General features: G+C 38.2%; 1 protein-coding gene across 3 annotated transcripts in view; it reads right to left on the bottom strand.

The window, feature by feature from the left end:
• Positions 1–19,604, bottom strand: part of PIEZO2 (piezo type mechanosensitive ion channel component 2) — a 395,935-nt gene that overhangs the window by 154,895 nt on the left and 221,436 nt on the right. For all 3 annotated transcript variants that reach the window (XM_040696651.2, XM_025147821.3, XM_046938004.1), the window contains one exon: positions 2,785–2,827. In XM_040696651.2, the coding sequence (XP_040552585.1) occupies positions 2,785–2,827 (43 nt within the window). The remainder of the gene's footprint in view (positions 1–2,784; positions 2,828–19,604) is intronic.

Genomic DNA, 19,604 nt, shown 5'->3' with positions numbered 1-19,604 from the left:
TTAATTGCAAAGCTCTTAACTCCAGTCATCTCCTGGATATAAGGCTACTTTACTGGAGCTACAGCATTTTTAATTTCTCTTGCAATGAAAAGCAGCATACTCAGCTCACAAGTAATGCTTGCATAAAAGCCTATCTGTCAGGTCTCTTGATGTCTCTGTGTTTTTCAGGATATGAAGACCACAGCACTGTAAGCACTTCACCACTGTGGAATAAACATAGCATAACCACAAAGCAGTGATGACATAACTTATACATTATATAGGATGAGCTTTCTGCAATGTAAACCAAGCATCCACATCTCTTTCTGCCCATCAACGCACCCGAAAGCAGCTTGTTTAGAAGAACTGATTTTGTACTATTTTTCCATCCTTTAAGCAAGACACATTCCTCCTAAAGACATTACTTTCAGTGGCTTTCCTTTTGTGTATCTAAAACCCTCACTTCCTCCAGGAATAACAATATCCTTGCTCAAACAACACATTTAAATGCTACGGATATTTCACAGCTGACTCAGGTGTGCCTAAGTCAACAGCTAGCAGAGGATATGTTTTTAAATAGCAAAATGTGTTGCTGCTGCTTCTTTTCTTAGTGTTGTTACACAGAGTATGAGAACAGCTGCACAGGATCAGATCTAACAGATCTAGCCTACTACCTTGACTCCCTCTGGCTATAAAGGGATGCCTCGAGAAGAGAATAAAACTAAGGAAAACATGTCATGATACATTCTCAAATAATCACTCACATTGGAGAGATCTGCAGATCTCAGATTTCTGCTTAAGTGAAGTGTGCTGCATCCAAGTATTACATATAGTAAGGTATAACCAGTCATTTACTTTGGAAACTATTCCTTTATGCATGGGAAATACTGATCTTAAGCAATCATGTATAATACGATATTAAGCAAACACTGCTATAAAGAACTATAAAGCTGTGATGAAACACTTTTACTTCTATGATTTTATCTACCTAAGTCATTCAAATCTTCACTCCATCTGTGCTAAAGTGCTGCTTCAGTTCAACTTATTCCAAGCTGTCAGACTCTCAGGGTGCAGAACTGTCAGCTTAAAGTTGTTTTCACACTGGAATGGAAATAATGGAATCTGCACAGTAACCTTTTCTAAATATTTGCCTCCTTTGAGGCAAGCTTCTCTCCTCTAATGCAGTCTATTAAGATTTCTCCATGTTTCATGTAGTACCTACATTACGCATGCACAGATATTATGGGTTCTCCTTGTTGTTTGAAACACCTCACAGGCTGGAAGTTTCTTTCCAATATACCAGACATAAAATTACTTCTCAATTCTGCTGAAATCAATTGATCATTTTCCATTAGGAGTTTCAAACATAAGACCCAAAGTATTCATTCATTCTATCTTTCCTCAAAGCTTCAGTTTTTTTCACCTTGGCTAACAGCAGTAGCAACTGCTAATTCTTAATCTTAAAAAAAGAAGAAGAAGAAGAAGAAGAAGGCAATGAAAGTATCAACATTTTACCTCTAAACCCTTCTGAAAGCTATGAAGACTTGCCTAATGAAATGCTCATCTAGTAATTGAATTGAATGTAACTTGAAACAAAAGCACGATCTATTAAAAAACCCTCAAAGATATTAAACCTCGTAACAAATAGCATTTAATATTCACTGATATTAAAATTTATTCTTCTTTTAAAAGCACTCTAAATAAACAACATCCAGTACAGTGCCACAGTTTAGGGATTTCTGTCTGATACTTGACGGGGTACTGTGTCATCTCAAATCATAAATGCTTACAAACCACAGTCCTTCCCCTGATGTTGTACTAAAGTTGAATACAGATTTGATATTCTGAATTACAGGTAGGAGACAAAAACAAGACTGACGCTTAAGTATGTTAATAAAAATATACGTTTTATTGTAACAAAAGGTCAGGAAAAAAGGCAGTTTGCCTTCTCTTTGTGAGAAAGTGAGGAAAGTAGCTATTTTCTGTTTCATGTGGTCAATATATCTATTTACTGACTTCAAAAGATAGAATTGTCTGTTTTGCTGAGATGCCCGAGACAGTATGCACAGTATACACTCTTTCAACAACGAGAAGAGAAATCCCTTCTTGTACTGGTATACTGCAAACTACTCCATTAAGGAAAAACAGCAAAACATTATCACAGTGGGAGCAGACTTTTCTGCTTACCTTTTGTAGAGGAATAAATAAGAGATGGAGCATTTCAGGCTCAACACCAGATTAGTCTTTACTGGGTTTGGCCTAGTTAAGTTCCAAGAGAGACATATGTTTCTGGTATGATGACCTTGTGGTTAAGTTTGGCTACAAGAAGTTCTTGCACTTGAGGAATGCTGAATTCTGAATTTTCCTCTGATGCTAAATAGCTCTCTGCCAGCTTTGGTCCTCTTTCAACTTCATTTACTTTTGTCAAGTAATATGTCACAGTTAAGAAGTTTCATGGAAAAAATAATATGAGTGAGAGCAATATTTTCATTCATAAGTAAGACTTTTGCCCAAATAGTCACCTTTTTCAATACTAACACGCTACATAGTCAACAGCAGAAAAAAAAACCACAGTGAGCCAAGTTAATATGGTGAATAAGCTGCTTCAGACTGTAGACTGGGGAAACAGGAGAGGACATAAAAAAAGAAGCTGAATATGTATATGTATGAGACTGCATAGCTTCCTCTCTAACTTTGAGGTCACAGATACAATTGATCAACTAAAATAAATCATTCTGTAAACTAGCCCATGTACCTTTTCTTCCTTTTCTTTTGCATTGTCAATGAAATAAATGTAAAGCTTACCTTTCAAAACCAATCTGCCGTAATGTCTTCTCCCATGTGGAACCTATACAAAGAGGAGAAAAAACAAACACCCTCAGTAAAGAGTCCTTACTGGACGAAGTCTCTTACTGTTTCCATTGTGCAGCTGAAATACATACAGCAAGGTGATTTTTTTCACCCCGACAGAAGTACTTGTAAATAACATCTGTTTTCCCCAAGGTGAAGAAGTGTTAAGAGAGGCTACCACCAGATGACATAACTATGGAGGGGAGTGTCAGCCTATATAACTCCCTCACACCGCAAAGCAGCCGGTGACTGCTACAGTTCACTGCAATTCCAGGGGTGGTCTCCTCTCCCTGGAGCAGCGGGATCTGTGCACAACTCCTGAAAGCCCTGAGCTGGCATCTCACATCACGCACTCTTCACATTTCAGCTTTTCATTTTATTGCAGTGTTCGCCTGACTCTTGCTGAAAGCTTTACAGCTCCTTCTGAAACCCAGCCCTTTTATTTTTCAGCAAAAGCATGAAGATGTATTTCTGCTTTATTGTTTAATCCTCCACAGTCATAAAAATGGCTGCAGTGGACTCACTCACTCACTCTTTCTCAAAATGCTCAAGAACACAGCCCAGCAAACTATTCAGCTGGGTGGATCCAGTTAGAGAATTTCTTCAGTAGTTCTCATGCACTGAACAGAACTTTTCCCCAGATTTTCTCAAAAATGCCCCTCTTCCTTGGCCATAACCAGTAGGAGACCAATTTTTGACTCCTGCTAGTTTTTTGCTTTTTATCAGTGTCATCATACACACAAGCTACAAAGAGCATAAATATCTCAAGATGTACAGGTCTGCAAGGCAAACACATAGGAGCACATGAAACTGGGTCATAGTTTGCTCGCTGCTTTTTATCACTCCTGTGGGAAATGTAACAGGCCTGTATGCAATGAAAGCAACTACAGTTCTGTTTGAATGCTTCATCATACGTAGTTCAACTGAAACTAGAGAACTGACAAGTAAAGAGAAACATAAATTAGGAAAGAGCAGATTCTCTGGGACTGACATCTAGTAGCCCCAGAGAAAGTCAAAGACAAGCAGCAGTGCTGCCCAAGTGAACTGACAAAGAAAGGAAAGACACAAAGGAAGCAACTTTAAATGTAGAGAATTTCAGCATGAAGTGCACATTGTGCAGTGAGCGCCCATATGAAGACTATAACAAAACCACAGATTAGTACAGGAAAAATAAGACATTAATATTATCAATAAGAAAAAAAAACTCTGTAGATGTTTCTCATACCACCACTGTATTTGCATTCACTTAAAGGCATCAGCTCAGAAATCAATGTTTGTAGTCTGATATTTATCAAATCTGCAACATGTTAAATATTTGCACAGGACCTAGTAGATACTCTTCATCTTTGAATTCAGGACACTTACTGAAGATCTATAATCTAAAGACTCAACTTTTAAAGAAAACTTAGGTTGCTTGCCTTTTGTTGCTGTTGGTGGTTCTTCTTTTTTTAATGCTAGCATCAGAATTATTTCTACTCAAACTTCTCAGCCTAGCCCAAGAACACTGTGGTAAATCTCTAAAGAAATAATACATTTTTCTGTACAATTTCATGTAGCGTTTGTCCCTGTATATCATAATCTGTGCAAGTAAAAACCAAAGCTAATATAACTTAAAAATTTAGAAAGACCCTTAAAAAAAACCAAAAAAACATTTCTAATGAAAATTTCAGGGCAATGGATTTTTTCTGTTCAGAATCTTTATGACTATAGCTGGTGATTAATGTAAAAACACTTTTAATTGATCCCATTCAGTCCAAAGCAGACAGGGATTTCAAGCAGGCCCATATCCAGCAGAGTACAGAGATAAAAAAAAACCTTCAAAATTGAGGTGAAGAAGGCCCTACCTTCACATTATGGAAAAAAATATGTCAAGTTCTGTTCTGGAATAACTGAACAGTGCATATAGTTTGATCAGTACCAGGAGTCTCTACTATGACAGCTGTGTCTGATTGAGGTGAGGCAAGACTTCTGCCTGCACAGCCATCCAAGACACTTTTCACTAACACTCTGCACAGATTTTTTGCAAAGAAGTCCTCTAAACACACCTTAAAAATCAGGAAAGCAAACCATGCATTCATTCAAAATATGAACACCAAAAAAATTGTATAGTACAATAAACCATCAACATTTCACTGAGATACATAAAGATCCACTCCATTAACATCTCCTTTTAAAGATTATTCTCCAATCCCATCATCTCCTGCACACTCTGGAGTACATCTTGTGTCATGGAGCACTGGTGCATCATCACTGCTAAGAAGCTGGCTGTGCCACTCACTCCACCCATAAGCACAAGGCAGGTCTGAGCAATTCTGCATGTAGTTTGTGCGCTCCTGCTGGCTGTTCAATCAACAGTTCAACAGTTTAAGTCTGAAGATTTGAAGACTGTTGAAGAAAAGAAGCTTCAATGGTACTTCTTAAAGCACAGACTAGTATTGGCATCTTTAGTCAGTGTTTCTATTCTTTCCACTGTTTTGTATACTAGTTATATGAATTTTTCACTCAGTGGCTGGCTACACTTCAGTTGCATGATATATAGAGCGTCCTACAGAAGAGAGAAAAAAAGCAAAAGAGAAAAGGGAATTGGGTCTCCACTGGTTTGAAATCATCTTTTGGCTGCAGCTGGTTAGCAGAACGCTCTTTGAATTGCATGCGGCTCCTCCAAGGCAAAGCCTGCCAAGAACACAACTAACATTTCATATTAAAAAAATATACATCTTTTTTATGGAGTCCTATTTTAAAATGTTTATGATCTAAACATTCTGTTTTAAGATTTGCCAGTTTCATTCTCAATAGTATCAACTTCTATACTGCACTAACAGCCAAAAGTAAATACCCTGAGGTAACAGCAGCACTAAGAAGAATAACGCTATTAAAAGTCTAGAAAACTTATTATTTGATTTAAACCTTTCCCAGTGCTTCCAAAACATTAAACAAGATTTAAGTCACGTAACTCTCATTAAAATCAAAACGGGAGTTTTTCACGAATTAAAGACTTGATCCTGCTCCCAAAGAAATCAATAGGATTTTGGCTATTCAGTTCAGTCTCTCTCTGCTGGGAATGTGGAAAACATTCACCTGTCAACTTTCTGCATCAGACTACTGCTACACTTCGGTTGCTAAGCTAATTTGGCTTCTCTTTGCTTTCTGTTTTTTACCACCATGACAAAAATACCAAAACTGTTTATAAGAATATCTTAATTTGGTATCCATGTAATTAAGCTTTTGTTCCAAATATTTGCTCCACAGTGCCTGACCATTCCCATCTGTTCCAAAGATTCTGTTTCACATTAACAGCACTGGCTTTAAAACTCTTCAAAAAGATGAAGTATAATGTACTTCAGGAATTATAGCTCGCATTTAATACGAACAACAGTAAAATGCACATCACGCTCACATATGAACTCTATGAAATTCTAGAATCAGCATATAAGAATATGAGATTTAATAAGATAAAATGAAAGGTATCTTTGTGAAGTGAAAAGTTGTCTTCTTTTACACATAGACTTTCATTTACATGGCAGACACGGCAAACATACATGTTTGATTTGGTTACAACTACCTTATGAATCAAATGAGAGGACTCTAATCCACTGCTAGGCTACTTCCTTTGCAAATCATGAAGTTGCCTGGCTTATAAAGTACAATAGTAGGCTTACCAAAAGCATAGTGTAATATAGTACATAAGTGATTTTCAGATACGGATGGAGGCGGCACAACTATTCTGTCGGAGCCTACTCACACTGTCTGTGCCTGCCCAGTGGAGGATAAAGCTGGCATGCCTCGTATTTCATGCCCATGCAGATATGTGATGAAAGTCCCTACAGGTCTGACTGCATACAACAATTAGTTGCAGCTCCACTACCTTCTAACTTCTCCAGAGTAGTAGAGTACAAACAAAAAGAATGGTAATTTTTGCATTTTTTTCCTCAGTATGATCTGACATAAGAACTACTACAACCTAATTGAACCAAAAAACATTTGACATTTTTCAATAAGCATTAAGTGAGCCCGTCAGAATTTGAGAAATCAGAGTAGTACGAAGACCGACAATGACTGGAACAGATGGACAAAATATCTGTAAATTACATTAACTCAAAGGTAAAGCAAATAATAGCATAGGTTTCTAGAAGTCTGTCCATCGCAAGAGTATCAGAGTCACACAGGCTCTCTGAAGAACCTACCCACGTACCAGACATAGCACAGTCACACTTAGTTCAAGGTATGGGCAGATGAGACCTTTGCAAACCTGCTGCGATATTTTAGAAACAGGTAGGTGTTTTGGAGCAGTAAAATGCATTGGTCTTTTTTCTCACATTGTAAAGGAAGAGTTTCAGAGAATTGATTTCATACAGTTAAGAATAGTCCTACCAATTTCAGAATTTTGATCTAAAGCCTGGGAGACTTACTGGGACGTTTAGTCTCCAAATCAGAAGCAAAGACAAAAACATTTTGCATATCCAAGAGATACAAAACTGTGATACAGAATACTCCAGAAACAGAAAGGAACAACCTTTCTGCTGCAGATTTCACCCTCAACTCTTTCAAACAACTTAGCAGAGAACAGCATACACGTTCACAAAGGACAGGCCAGTTAGACTAGTCAGAAACCCAATATCTGAATCCACACCCAAAATGTCTCAACAAACAGGAAGAGCAAACCAGTTTGCCCTGCCAGAGCCTTCTTTTGCTAGAGACACTTGTAGCATTTAGACCATTTGAAGTTTCTCAATTTCTTTCCTGCGGACCAGGCAATGTGGCTCTGATGTATCTTCTCCTCCATCACCTTATTACTTACAGACCTGTACTGCTAACTAGCTGAAAAACACATAACTGCAGCTGATAAAAACTGACATATTTGGAACACACACTTTTCACCAACTTCATGTGCTATTAACCACCTCTGCAGTTGCTTGCTCCAATTGGCAAACTTCTATCTCCTCTCAGAAATATTTTAGATTATATCTCCCCAAACATCCAGGTTTTTTTGTTTGTTTTTGTTTTGTTTTTTTAATCAATACAGAATCTCAGCTATTATGAAACAGATCAGAGGTTTTGAATACAGAAACGTGTGGGAGGAAACTTCTTAGTTTCTCCACTGTGCCATAGAGATAATGAACACTTATTTGTACGTTAGCTGTCCAATTGCTAGATGTTACATGCACTGTACCTCTTACAAAAATGATATTTTCTCTCTTGAAGAGGTATCAGACAATGCTACCTTAGCACTTAGCAACTACCTATTTTAAGAAACAAATCTCTTGTGCACTTCCTCTTCCTTTGAATGGAACTACCTAGGCTGCATCCTGCACTCCTCACTCTGGTATTCATCATAGTATGTAATCTGGAATAATAACACAACATTCTTTTAAGGTGACATCCTTTAATATGGCATGTTACTACTCTACTGTGCCTATGTTAGTGTTTTAATTGAGATCAGAAAAGCGTTTCTTGAGCAAATCTCCTGGCCATCTCCACTTCATATGCTCTGGTTCGCATGACAGGATTCCTTTTACATGAAATTAAACCACTCCCCAAGGACACAACTGCTGTTTTTCAACATTTAACAGGAATTCAACCAGCACGACCAGACCAGAGCTAATCCACCATAAACCCCACTTAACACACATATGGCAGGGCAGGCAGGGCCGCTGCGCGAAGTGCTCCATTCCTACCATACAGAGCTGGCAAATGCAGATGGGGCTCACACCACCGCTCCCAGTCCCAGTATGCCCCCAGAAGGACCTTCCAGTCACAGTCACCTAGGGGAAGGAAGGGGCAGGTCAAGGTATGCCCTTAGCATTTCTTTCTGGATTGTATCCCATCCACTGCAGGGAGGAGAAACTGTTCTCCTGTCCTGACCCAACATGGGGGACTCTCTTGGATGCCCCATGAGGCCACACTTCTCAGGGAACTCAGGGAGTCAGTTCTCAAAAGCAGAAACTACAGAGTATTTCATTTTGAGAACAAGTCTATGAGAATGAATAAGAAATAAATCTTGCCTGTTATGGTGTGCTGTAGAGACTAAAATCGCCAGTAATGTAAAAGTAGAGGGCCAACAGTCTAGGACACCGGCTACACGATGAAAACGTTTACTGAATACAGACCAAGTGAGAGGTCACGTTAAGAGCAAAGACCAGACATCGCAAGACTTTACTCACACTAGTTTTCAACAGGTTCGTGACTGAATAAAGAGTACAAATTTGATCCCTATGTGATAATGTTATGGGAAAGATTTACTGTGCGTTTTCTCCTGTGAGGCCAGTATCAAATTATTATCATGAGATACAAAAATGACTTTCCTATTGAAAAATAATTCTTGACTCACTCACTGTTAACTGGAAAAACAATAATAATCAAAACCACTAGCTGTCCCCTAAGGAAATTTTAATGAGCAGGAACAATTACTAATAAAAACTAAGCAGATTAGGAAGACAAAGCAAAGCACAGTAGAACTGATGGTATGCTCGTGCACATGCATGGAGTTGTCTGTTGCTTTAAAATGAATATTAAAAAGACAACAGCTATGATCAAGCTATTAACAGCTGCATCTGACATTCTTGTCTTCCAGCCTGCAGCTTCCCTGGAGCTCTGGGAGCCCAGAAGGATCAGCAAAACTTTCAGATTGGGATGCCAATGTGGATCCTAAAAGCAGTTGCTCTGTAAGCCCAACCTCTATTCTTTCTTTTGATCCTGATTAGCACCAGAACTGGGGGTAACAGGGAAAACTGTTATTAAAATTCATCAGTTAACTGAAAGTAGGTAACCTGGCATGAAACAATCCCTGGGATATATGGGATCCAGCATCTTGCTCGTCAGACTATGCCAAATGGAGGCAGGGACAAATCCAGCTCACTTTGGGTGAGGGTAAGACTAGTGCCTTTGCCTGGTCCACAGCCTATAGAAATAACTGGAATGATTTGCATCAAGTTTGTGGATTTTGATAGTTTGGCTGAAATTGAATCAAATAGGAATAAGGATTAGTAACAAAAATCCTACTTATCGGTAGCATAAACTATAGTTATTTTTTCTACCCCATTAATAAACTACTGATCAGACAAAACAGGTAATGTTCTGCAGATGACCATTTCAAGAAAATGGAAACAGAAGGCAAGTTTCCTTTATTCATTAAATACAGGGGGCAAAGCTTGCTTTAAATGTGAAGCTTATGTGTTTTGTATAAGAAGCACACGTTATATTTTATAAGCAAAGATGACTTGGTAATTATACAGCAGAGGAAAAAAAAAACAAGCAACAAAGAAAAGCTGTGACAGCATGTTTGTTCCTCTGTGCCAGATCTGCTTGAAAGATCTCCAGTTAATAACTTCTATTGAAGTTGGATAAATGTCTGCGCATTAAAAACAAACAAACAAAAAAAAAACTGTTTCACAAGGATTACAGGTTTTTTTGAATATCGATATTGACCTTTTCTGTTTGCTTAGATACATGAAAGCCACTTATATGCAACCATCTCTTGCAATACACACATTTAAAACCACACTTATTTGAACTTCACGTAATTTCAAATTTGTTTCCTGAATGAGACAGCAAACAGCAAAACCCACAGCAATACAAAGTGTTTGGGGAAAGTGCTTCAGATAAAACTTGAGATAAATAGTAAATAGAATGTTTTTTGTTTAAATAATTTGTTATTTATTTATTTCCTCTAATGGTCGGTGCTCTAAAATAACCAGAATTCATTCTGCCAACTTTAACAATTTTTTTTAAGTAGGCCTGATCCCCTTCCTCATAAGAGTGTAACTACTGAAAAAAAAAAAGTCATAGAATCATTAAGATTGAAAAGACCACCAAGATCATCTAGTCCAACTGCCAGCCCATTGCCACCATAACGATTTTGCACATTGTGCAAAGCAAAACTCTGCAAGACACCAGCACAAACTCACCTCACGGGAGTAAAGAAGAAAAGAATCAGGTGGCATAAATATAATCAGTCTCTTATAGCAGAAAAAGGCTTCGGGGCTCTGAGGACAAGTCTCAAAGGGAGATGAGATTTTTTTTTTTTTTTGCCGTTGCCATGTGTACGATCAACAGATGTACAGTTAGCAGGGCAGTGTAGTTAGGATGATATTTTACAGGTTTGTAATTAGAAAGATTATCATGGTAGAAAAAGATAATAAAAAATAAATGAAATGCTCACCCATGTCCTAGGCTTACAGTAGAAAACTCCAAAGAGAGGGATCTCCAACCAGAGATCCTTCTTCAGTAGCCATCAGCCCTTCAATGGGGTCTAGGAGAGGTGCAGCCAGGCTCCACCCCTTCCGGTCACACATCTGAATTACCCTCACCTGTGCTCCCGAGGCTGACTCAGTCCTTGACTCAGGTGATCAATCAGGCCATGATTCAACAGTTCCCATACACTGTGGGAGATGTCAACCTCAGCTCAGAGAGGCACAGAGTTTAAGACCATCAAAGTTATACTCCAGATCTTTGGAAAAAAGGCCAAATAATAACTAAATGGGCCTTTTTCTTTCAAATATGGAAGACCAGCTTTTCTTTGATTTTCAAAGTCAAAGCAAAAGAATTTAAAGAAAACTTGTAGTAAGTTTTATTTTTCATAAACCTGGAGAAAATGAGATTTGTCTCCATTTTTGCTGGCAGAGAAATTCTCTCCTCTCTCACCCCAACCAACAGTGCTCTGTCTGCTAAATAGCATCGTAGAGGCAAGGTTTTCACTTCAGAGCATAATTGACGGGCATGCTTCCAATTTACAGAGCTACCCTCTGCTTAGTTTTATTGTAACATAATATACTGTTATGAATTATAATGTCGACCTAGTTTCCTGCAGTGATGAATGTGTGTAACGTGCCAGCCCAAGGAATTTACTTTTCATTGTCTCATTTTCTCTTTTCATCTCATCAGAAGAAGGGGGAGTTGGCTCTTTCCAAATTCTGTAGCATAATCACAGGGGAAGGGAAAGAAAATATAAAAAGTATGTCTTTAATAGCACATCCATACACAAGAAATTATGGACAAGAGAAATAAGCATCAGAAACCAGGAAATTGTGCACCGAAATAGGAGTAGCATTAAAACAACAGAGAATCAGCATGCTAGCGGTAGTGTCTTTGACTCCGCTAACATTTTGTCATGCATGCCTTTTCTCTGAAATTGCTTTTTTTGAGTACATTTCTTTCTAAAGATAATAAGGAACAATTTCATGCATGTTTGCTTGCAGAAGAACATGCGCACTGTGTGATGAAGGCATCAGCACACCAGTAGGACTGAGGAACTCCCCATCTTCAAATTATTAATTAAAAAAAAAATCTTTCAAAAAACGTTTCAGTGGCTAAAATGACAGTAGGTACAAAGAGCTGAAGTGACATGGGAAGAATGATATCCAGAATAAAGCTCAGAAAACTGGCTCAAGAGGTGTACATCCTCAGCCCAGTACCTTTTATATAGAAGAAGAAAATAGGACTTTCAAACTCTCTTTCTGTTTGTTTGTCACTAAGTGAAGACCTCAGTGTCTGCACAAAGCAGCAAGACATTTGGGGTATGAAATCTTAACCATTCCCTGAGACCTCTTCATAAGAGAAAGTCAGATCTGGAAGGAAGGGTTTCTCTGAGCACTAGCATGAAGCAGACAGATTCATGTTGAGAGAAACCTCAGAGAAACCAACACCTGGACTGTATCTCCTGCAACTTCTTCCTCTGCACACCTGGAACAATTGGATTTCTCTTACCCCAATCCCAGGGACTGAGCATCACTCACCTCTTCCCTGCTCATGCTCAGTGAAATAATCAAGAACAAGCAACAGAGATGCCTAGAAAGATTTCAGTGAGAAGCAATGCTATGTGATTGCATTCAGTTTGGTCTATAATAGACTGTGGGATTACATCCAGTGTATTAGCAGATCATTTCCCAACACTTAATTAGTTTTCATTAGGATGCCACAAATAGCATGAGCACAACCAACAAATTAAAGAAATCACTGGGTTGCCTAATCGTGTTCATTTTTAACAGCAGTCTGTGATATCTGTCTTGATGCTTCAAGAAGTTTACAAATAGTTTGATCTTTCTACAGTGACATTCTTAATAAGGAGTATTAGAAAGAAATTACTCCTGCTTTGTTTGTCTATATCTAATCCTTTCCACATAAAATCAACAAAAGAATTGAGATGTACGCCATTCTTATGAGCTAATAGATGACAAGAGTAGTTTCACACTTAAAGTGTGGTTACTTAGCCTTCACTGGAACACATTTTAATTAAGGGTTCATAAAGGCATTATGAGAGTTGTATCGTTTTAGTAAATACTGAAGAGGATGATGAGTGGTAATAATTTCCCACTCAGTGGGGATTTTTATGTTACAGAAACCATGGGCAGTTGAGACGTGTGACTCTCAAGTGCATTTTTAAATGGTATATTTTATTTATTTATACGCTACATGGTTGCCTTTGGAAGCGACCTCATATCAGGTCTAATAGAGAAGGGACAAACAGTACACTGTACTGTTCCCTCCCCCTCAAATATATATGGCCAACAACAGCAGTGTTTCAAAACTAGTGCCAACTGGCTTATTTTCCAGATGTGAAGAACTGGAAAGTCCCGCAGTAGGATATTCAGGTGATGGAGCACAGGTGCAATCAATTCTGTTAAAGTGGTTTATAAAATATCTCCAGGGGTATAATAGATATGGATTGCTGTGCTCCAAAAATGCTATAGTTTAAGATCTATGACTTGCATGAAGGCTATTGGCCCAATTTCTGAAACCATTTCTCTCATCCCAAACATTTCTTGGTATCAATTTAAAAAACAACAACATCAACAACAAAAAAAAAAAAAAAAAAAAGAAAAAAAAAGAAAAAAAAGAAAAAACCCAACCTATTTATACTGAACATACAAACCAGAGCATCTTGGCAACATTTTCAGCAAGGCACAAAGTCTGTCAGAACTTCTCATCTTTGCCATCTGGAACACATTAAGTATATTTTATGTAGTTGCACATGGGAACTATTCACAACAGTTGGGGACACTGTACCCACTAGAGGCTGAAAGAGAAGCAGAGGTGGAGGAGACAAGAATATACTCAGTAGGAAAACAGGCTGAAACTCATAAAAGGGATCAGTTCCTAACAAAGAAGTAGTCACGTAAAAAAGCTGATTTATATTAGAAATATATGTAAATGCCTCATCCTGCAGTCTACCACTAAACTAAAATTAATTTAATCATATTTTATCTGGAGTGACTTTTTAAATAAGACACTCTGTATGAGAAAAAATATTCAACTCTCAGTCCAAAACCAGTACAGCACTCCTAACGACTATTCTGGACAGGAGATTTAGGTTCAGAAATAAAAAAATTCTTTGCATCTCACTTAGTTGTGTTTCTATTTCATTTCAACACTTTTGTACTTTTTTTTTTTTTAAGTCAGTCAATGTAAAGTAATAAAAACACACTGGGGCTTTCAGTATTACTTCATCCAGCTTTAAAAATATTTTCTACTGTAGATTTCCTGAAGTTTTTACATGTTTGACATCATCACTACACCTGCATGTGACAGAAGGCAAAATGAGACCTAACTGATCCTGCTTATGGGAGAAAAGAGTTCTAAAGAAAAAGGCACAAGGCTCCACAGGTTAATAATTAAGCACAGAGAGATACAAGAAGGAATCAGTTAAAAAAATGCTAAAAACTCCTGGATGAATTATTGACCTTGAGTATCTGTTATTAATCTTCCTAGCTTTGTTTGTGCTTGTAAAACAAGGCCCATCTCTTTGTGTACTGTTTAAAGGTTTACTAGAGATATGCTGATCTGAACGTGTACCATGTTCCTATGCAGTACAGAACTGATGAGATTTACAGTACTTCAGCAAAGGCTTTGGCTGGGTACAGTCAGCCCAGGATATATCTGAGCATCAGCATTTATACAAACAGTCTATGCACTGTCCACTGCTGCAGTGTAAATCAAACATGGAAACTACTCTCACAGACATGGTTAACATCAGTATCCTCATTGAGGGAACAGAAAATTGCATCACCAGACCAAGTACTTAGAAAATTAAAACCAGAGGAACCACATGGAGTAAAGTAGATCTGTAACATATGATCTTTTCAGAGGATTCAGAAATCTGTTCTCTGACATATTATTTGGAAGGTTCCAAACCTTCCAAAATTTGCACAGATTTTAAAAAATTTAGATAAGTGTCAATTTTACAATAAATTTCATTCATTCTTATGAATGGAATTAATCAATATTGGTGTATGGCTCGACAAATATTCAGTATAATAAATATTTTTTTCCACTACAATCTAGACTAAAAAAGCTCTGATCAAAAGCAATTACTTCTTGATGGATATTTGGAGGCCCCTGTGAAAAATTTCTGTCTGTCAGTGTATTTTGTAAAATGCCATTTTTGCTGTCCGTTATGTATACCAGAAAAGGCACCAAAAAGTAAAAAACGTTACTGCTTGGCTTTGCACATCTGAATGGCACTCATTCTTTTCCTCCACCACCTGTGCTGCTCAGCCCAACCTCAATATTTCAGCTGCATAGAGGAAGGGAAAATGCGGAGTCTTCACGTTACTGTCTTGAAGCATTTTTCATGTCAGAAACCCAGAAGAGCCAAAAGCCTCGAGGCAGTAAAGCCAGACTTTCTGAGGAAACACACTGGGAAACCCTGAGAACAATCCACAAACATCAAGCGACTCCCACAGGAAACACATCACTCTGTTAATGTTGGATGTACAGGGAGACATGCTGGATGTATATATGGAGCTCAGATGATCTCTGAGGTCTCCTCCAACCCATGTCATTCTATGGTTCTATGACATGTCTATTTTCTGTATTCCTATTCTCCACCTCCTTCCAAGGCCAAGGATGTTGATTTGGTCACAGTCCCTTCACTACTCCAATATGTGGTATAACTGCCGAAGAGGAGCTGTATTCAGACTGCTCAAGAATTGCTTCTGTCTCAAGAGTTAAAGACTGACCATTCCAACTAAAGAAAAAGAAGTAATAAAAAATAACCACTTCAAAACTATTTATGTACAAAAAGTAAAATAAAGTAGAAGCCCTGCAGGTTATTCATTATTAATCCCACTTACTTTCTCATATGGTATTAGTTATGTGTTACTTGAAATTTTGGAGCAACTTCTAGTTTTAAGTAAATATCTGCTCAAATTAAAATTAAGGATTAATTTGGGGAGAGATTTTAGACTTCAAGTAAATTTTTTCCTATTAGTGCCTCATAACAAAGTAATTGTTGAATTAGTAATACATTTGTCAATGCTGGTAAGTAATTATAGGTAATATATATAAAACAAATTACTGCTTCGTTTTAGAATGTAAGTAGTGAAAGTTCGGCATGAGGTTCTAATTATCTACCGAACATGAGTCATGCCAAAACCAGTGGGACAAATCATATCTTAACTCCTAATGCTAATGTGACCCTGCTGAATATGGCTTCCCTACATTATGGCACCGATCCTGAAAGTGTAGCACACTGTGGGATTTGTACAGGTGCAGCAGCTGGCTCGTATTCCCAAAAAGTCGAAGGGTGAGGGTGTGAACTGCAAAATGAGAACCACTACAACAAGCCAGCTGAAGGGATTCAGCTCCAGGGACCGGAGCTCTAGTGGGAATAACTAATAGTTTCTTCTCTACACCAGGGTGAGCACACTATGTTAAAAATAACACCCAGCATTACAAACTTATCTGCAGAGAGAGAAAAACCACAGAAGAATGAGCAACTGTTGGTTGACAGCTTTTCAGATATGAAGTACAAAAGATGCTAGACAGCCCCAACTCTTACTAACACACTGTCAGCAATGAGAAGGAGAAAGGCAGGCAAAGAAGATTTTTAGAAAGCCCATAATTCAGGGATTTTTCTGCAGTGCAGCCACTCTTCAACAGTGTTCGAGGAGTGATGTGGGTGGTATGGGCAAACATGCTGAATGAGCTCTGAACTTTGAAAGGTGATCAAAACTTTCTATTATGCTGTATGCCGAAAAGTAAAAATGAAAACTTGTCAGAATGCAATCTGACTCGAATATTGAATTTTACAGGAAATGGAGTAGAAATAAATGCATAAAAGGAAAATTAAAGGGCATTTTCTTATATTTCCAACACACACATCAAAGATAAACAATAATACAATTTTTGTATTTTGATTTATGCACAGGTTCTTCAGGGGTCTAAACTTGTCTTAAGGTATCTTGTATTTAATGCATTCCTGTGCCAGGAACCCAATTCTCTAAACACTTCTACAAATTCAAGGAAGATAACTTTTCTTATGGATTTGCCAGCATCAGCAATGTCTAAGAGCCAGGTAGCAGTGGGAATCAGCTGGGCTGGGGGCTGTAAAAGTACAGAAATGCAAAGACAGCACTTGCCTTGAAAAATCTGCAGTCCAAGACACAAAGACTGAGGGAATTGTTAAGATACAACACATCAGGAAAAGCAAAGACAAAAAGAGGGTCTGTTATATTCAGCTGGGGTGCAGCAATGAATCTTATGTTCATGAACAGGGTTCTGCAGCTTCTTCTCTTTTCTCAGCTGGAAGATTCTCTTCAACCAGCAGCTCACAGAGAGACTTTCTGCCTCCTTTTCTATCAGACCCAAAGATTACCTATATTTCTCAGATACTCTTCCTCCTTCTTTTCTCTTCGATGATGGCCTGATAGAAAAATAAGATGTTGGGTGTTGGCTATGCCCAGGAAGATGTCCTCTGCTTGCACGCAAATCCCACAAGAGAGAGAAATAACAAGCAACAATTTATGAATTAGTGTATATCACATCTCTCCCTGTCTCCATCCAATTGTCTCTGTTACTGTTGGAAGACACTGAAGAAGAGAAATTGTTTTACAACACTTTATGATTCCCAGGAGCCCTGAACCTTGATACATGGAACCTTGCGTGTGCCCAACATGTAACAGAGCTCCTGGATGTTGGAAATGTTATCTTGACATCTTCTGGAGTGAGCTGTTGGCATGCATGCCTGATAAAAGTGGGTTTGTCAAGCAGCAATATTAGGATTATGAGAGTCAATTTAATACTAAAACAGCTACTTATATTTTCAAGAGATTCTTTCAGTAACAACAGAGAGAGGCCATGCAAGCACCGGTTTTTTACATGACAAAACAGTTAGCAATAGCACTTGCACTTCTGCAAGAAGGGCCAATGTTGGGAAACCTCCTGTCAATCTCAGGAAGCACGTTTAGAAATGTAAGCAAAAACAGAGATGATCAGGACAGAAAAAAATAAGCATCCAATTATTGTAACAAAACAGATGTCTGTAACCAAAGGACCTGGGAGGTCTACAGAGGATATGTGTGGAACCAGAAGAGGAAATCAACTGAAGAAATCCAAATATATCATGTGAAGATACTTTGGACTAACTGAATATAGATGCATCCAGTGAATGACATTTCAGTGGAAGATGATTTATGCTTGGCATATTGGTAAAGCAATTAGACCATTAAGAAAATCACATTAAATGACAAGAAGTAATAATGGCACAGTTTAATACAAAAGGAGCTGATTTTTACAGATAAAAAAAGAAACCATAGCCTGGTTTCTGCATTTTCAGGCTGTATAGCCATTGGATCCTACTGTACACTGTACATCCTGATACACTTGTCACTGCACTGTCCTACTGTGACCAAACACAAATGAGAAAATACTCTCGTAGTAAAGTTTGTATCTGATAAAAACCAAATAAGCTGAGAAAGGCCAATTAGTCACCTGACAGAGGGATGGGAAACTGACCCTGGAGAAACAACTATTGGGTCTGATGTGCTGGGATCAGCACCTCATGGGACCAGGTGTGGTTTCTGGCACACTGACAGCTATCAGTAAGTGAACTGTGGAGAAAGAAGCCAGAAGGACCTCCACACTGATGCCCTTCAGTACAAGAGTCTTGCTGGATGTGACAGACTGAAGGGGAGATCTGCATGAAGAGCCTTGAGACAGCTCTCACTTTTACTGAACATCCTGCAGGCACCAATACAAGTACTATGGTAAAAAAAACCACTAGAAAGTGGGTCACCAATTCATTAATTTTGTTATGCTGATGGATAACATAAAGTATTTACTCACATGCAGAAAACTTTCGCCCAAAGGCTGGCAGGCAAGATGTGCTGACTGGTTAACCATAAGATGTAAAAGTTGTCTCTGCACATGGATACTTGAAAATCTTATTCTCCCAGCAACTGGTCAGTCTTATGCACCAAGGAGTACTGACTCTCCATGGCCTCACCAATCCTGAATTAAATATGTTTTTCTTCAGGCACCTGGACGTAGATGCACAGCAATGATGATATCCTCTAGCAACATTTAGTCTAATTTATTATGTCCTGGGGGTAATAACATAAAAGCAAGCATCATGCTTGATCCTGGTCCTTGTTGATGGTATTTTAAGAGGATCTCAGAATTTTGTTTTTGATAGGTATTGAACTTCATCTTAGTTGTCACTCAAAGCTTCCTGTAAGGGTTTTAAAGGTGTTTCTATGTTTCATCCTCATCTTTGCCTTTCTGCAGAGGACACAGTAATTGAGAACTTCCACACAGTTTCTGGAAGTGTCAGAAAAAAGTTGGTAGTAAGCTGAATGAATTGTCACAGACACCAAGGACAATAACTACAAATCAATATGTCTTGACTGAATGCCGATTTTGAAACAGAAAAGCAACATCTACTTCCTGAGAGAGCAACAGAAGAGAGAGATCAGCCACAGTATTCTCCCAGAATAGCACAGGGCATGGGTGAAGACAGACAAATGCTTCTAATGTAAGATGTTTTTAGCATGAAACACATT

Source organism: Gallus gallus, chromosome 2 (assembly GCF_016699485.2).
Source record: "Gallus gallus isolate bGalGal1 chromosome 2, bGalGal1.mat.broiler.GRCg7b, whole genome shotgun sequence".
Taxonomy (NCBI): domain Eukaryota; kingdom Metazoa; phylum Chordata; class Aves; order Galliformes; family Phasianidae; genus Gallus; species Gallus gallus.
This window is presented reverse-complemented; position numbering and strand designations above follow the sequence as displayed.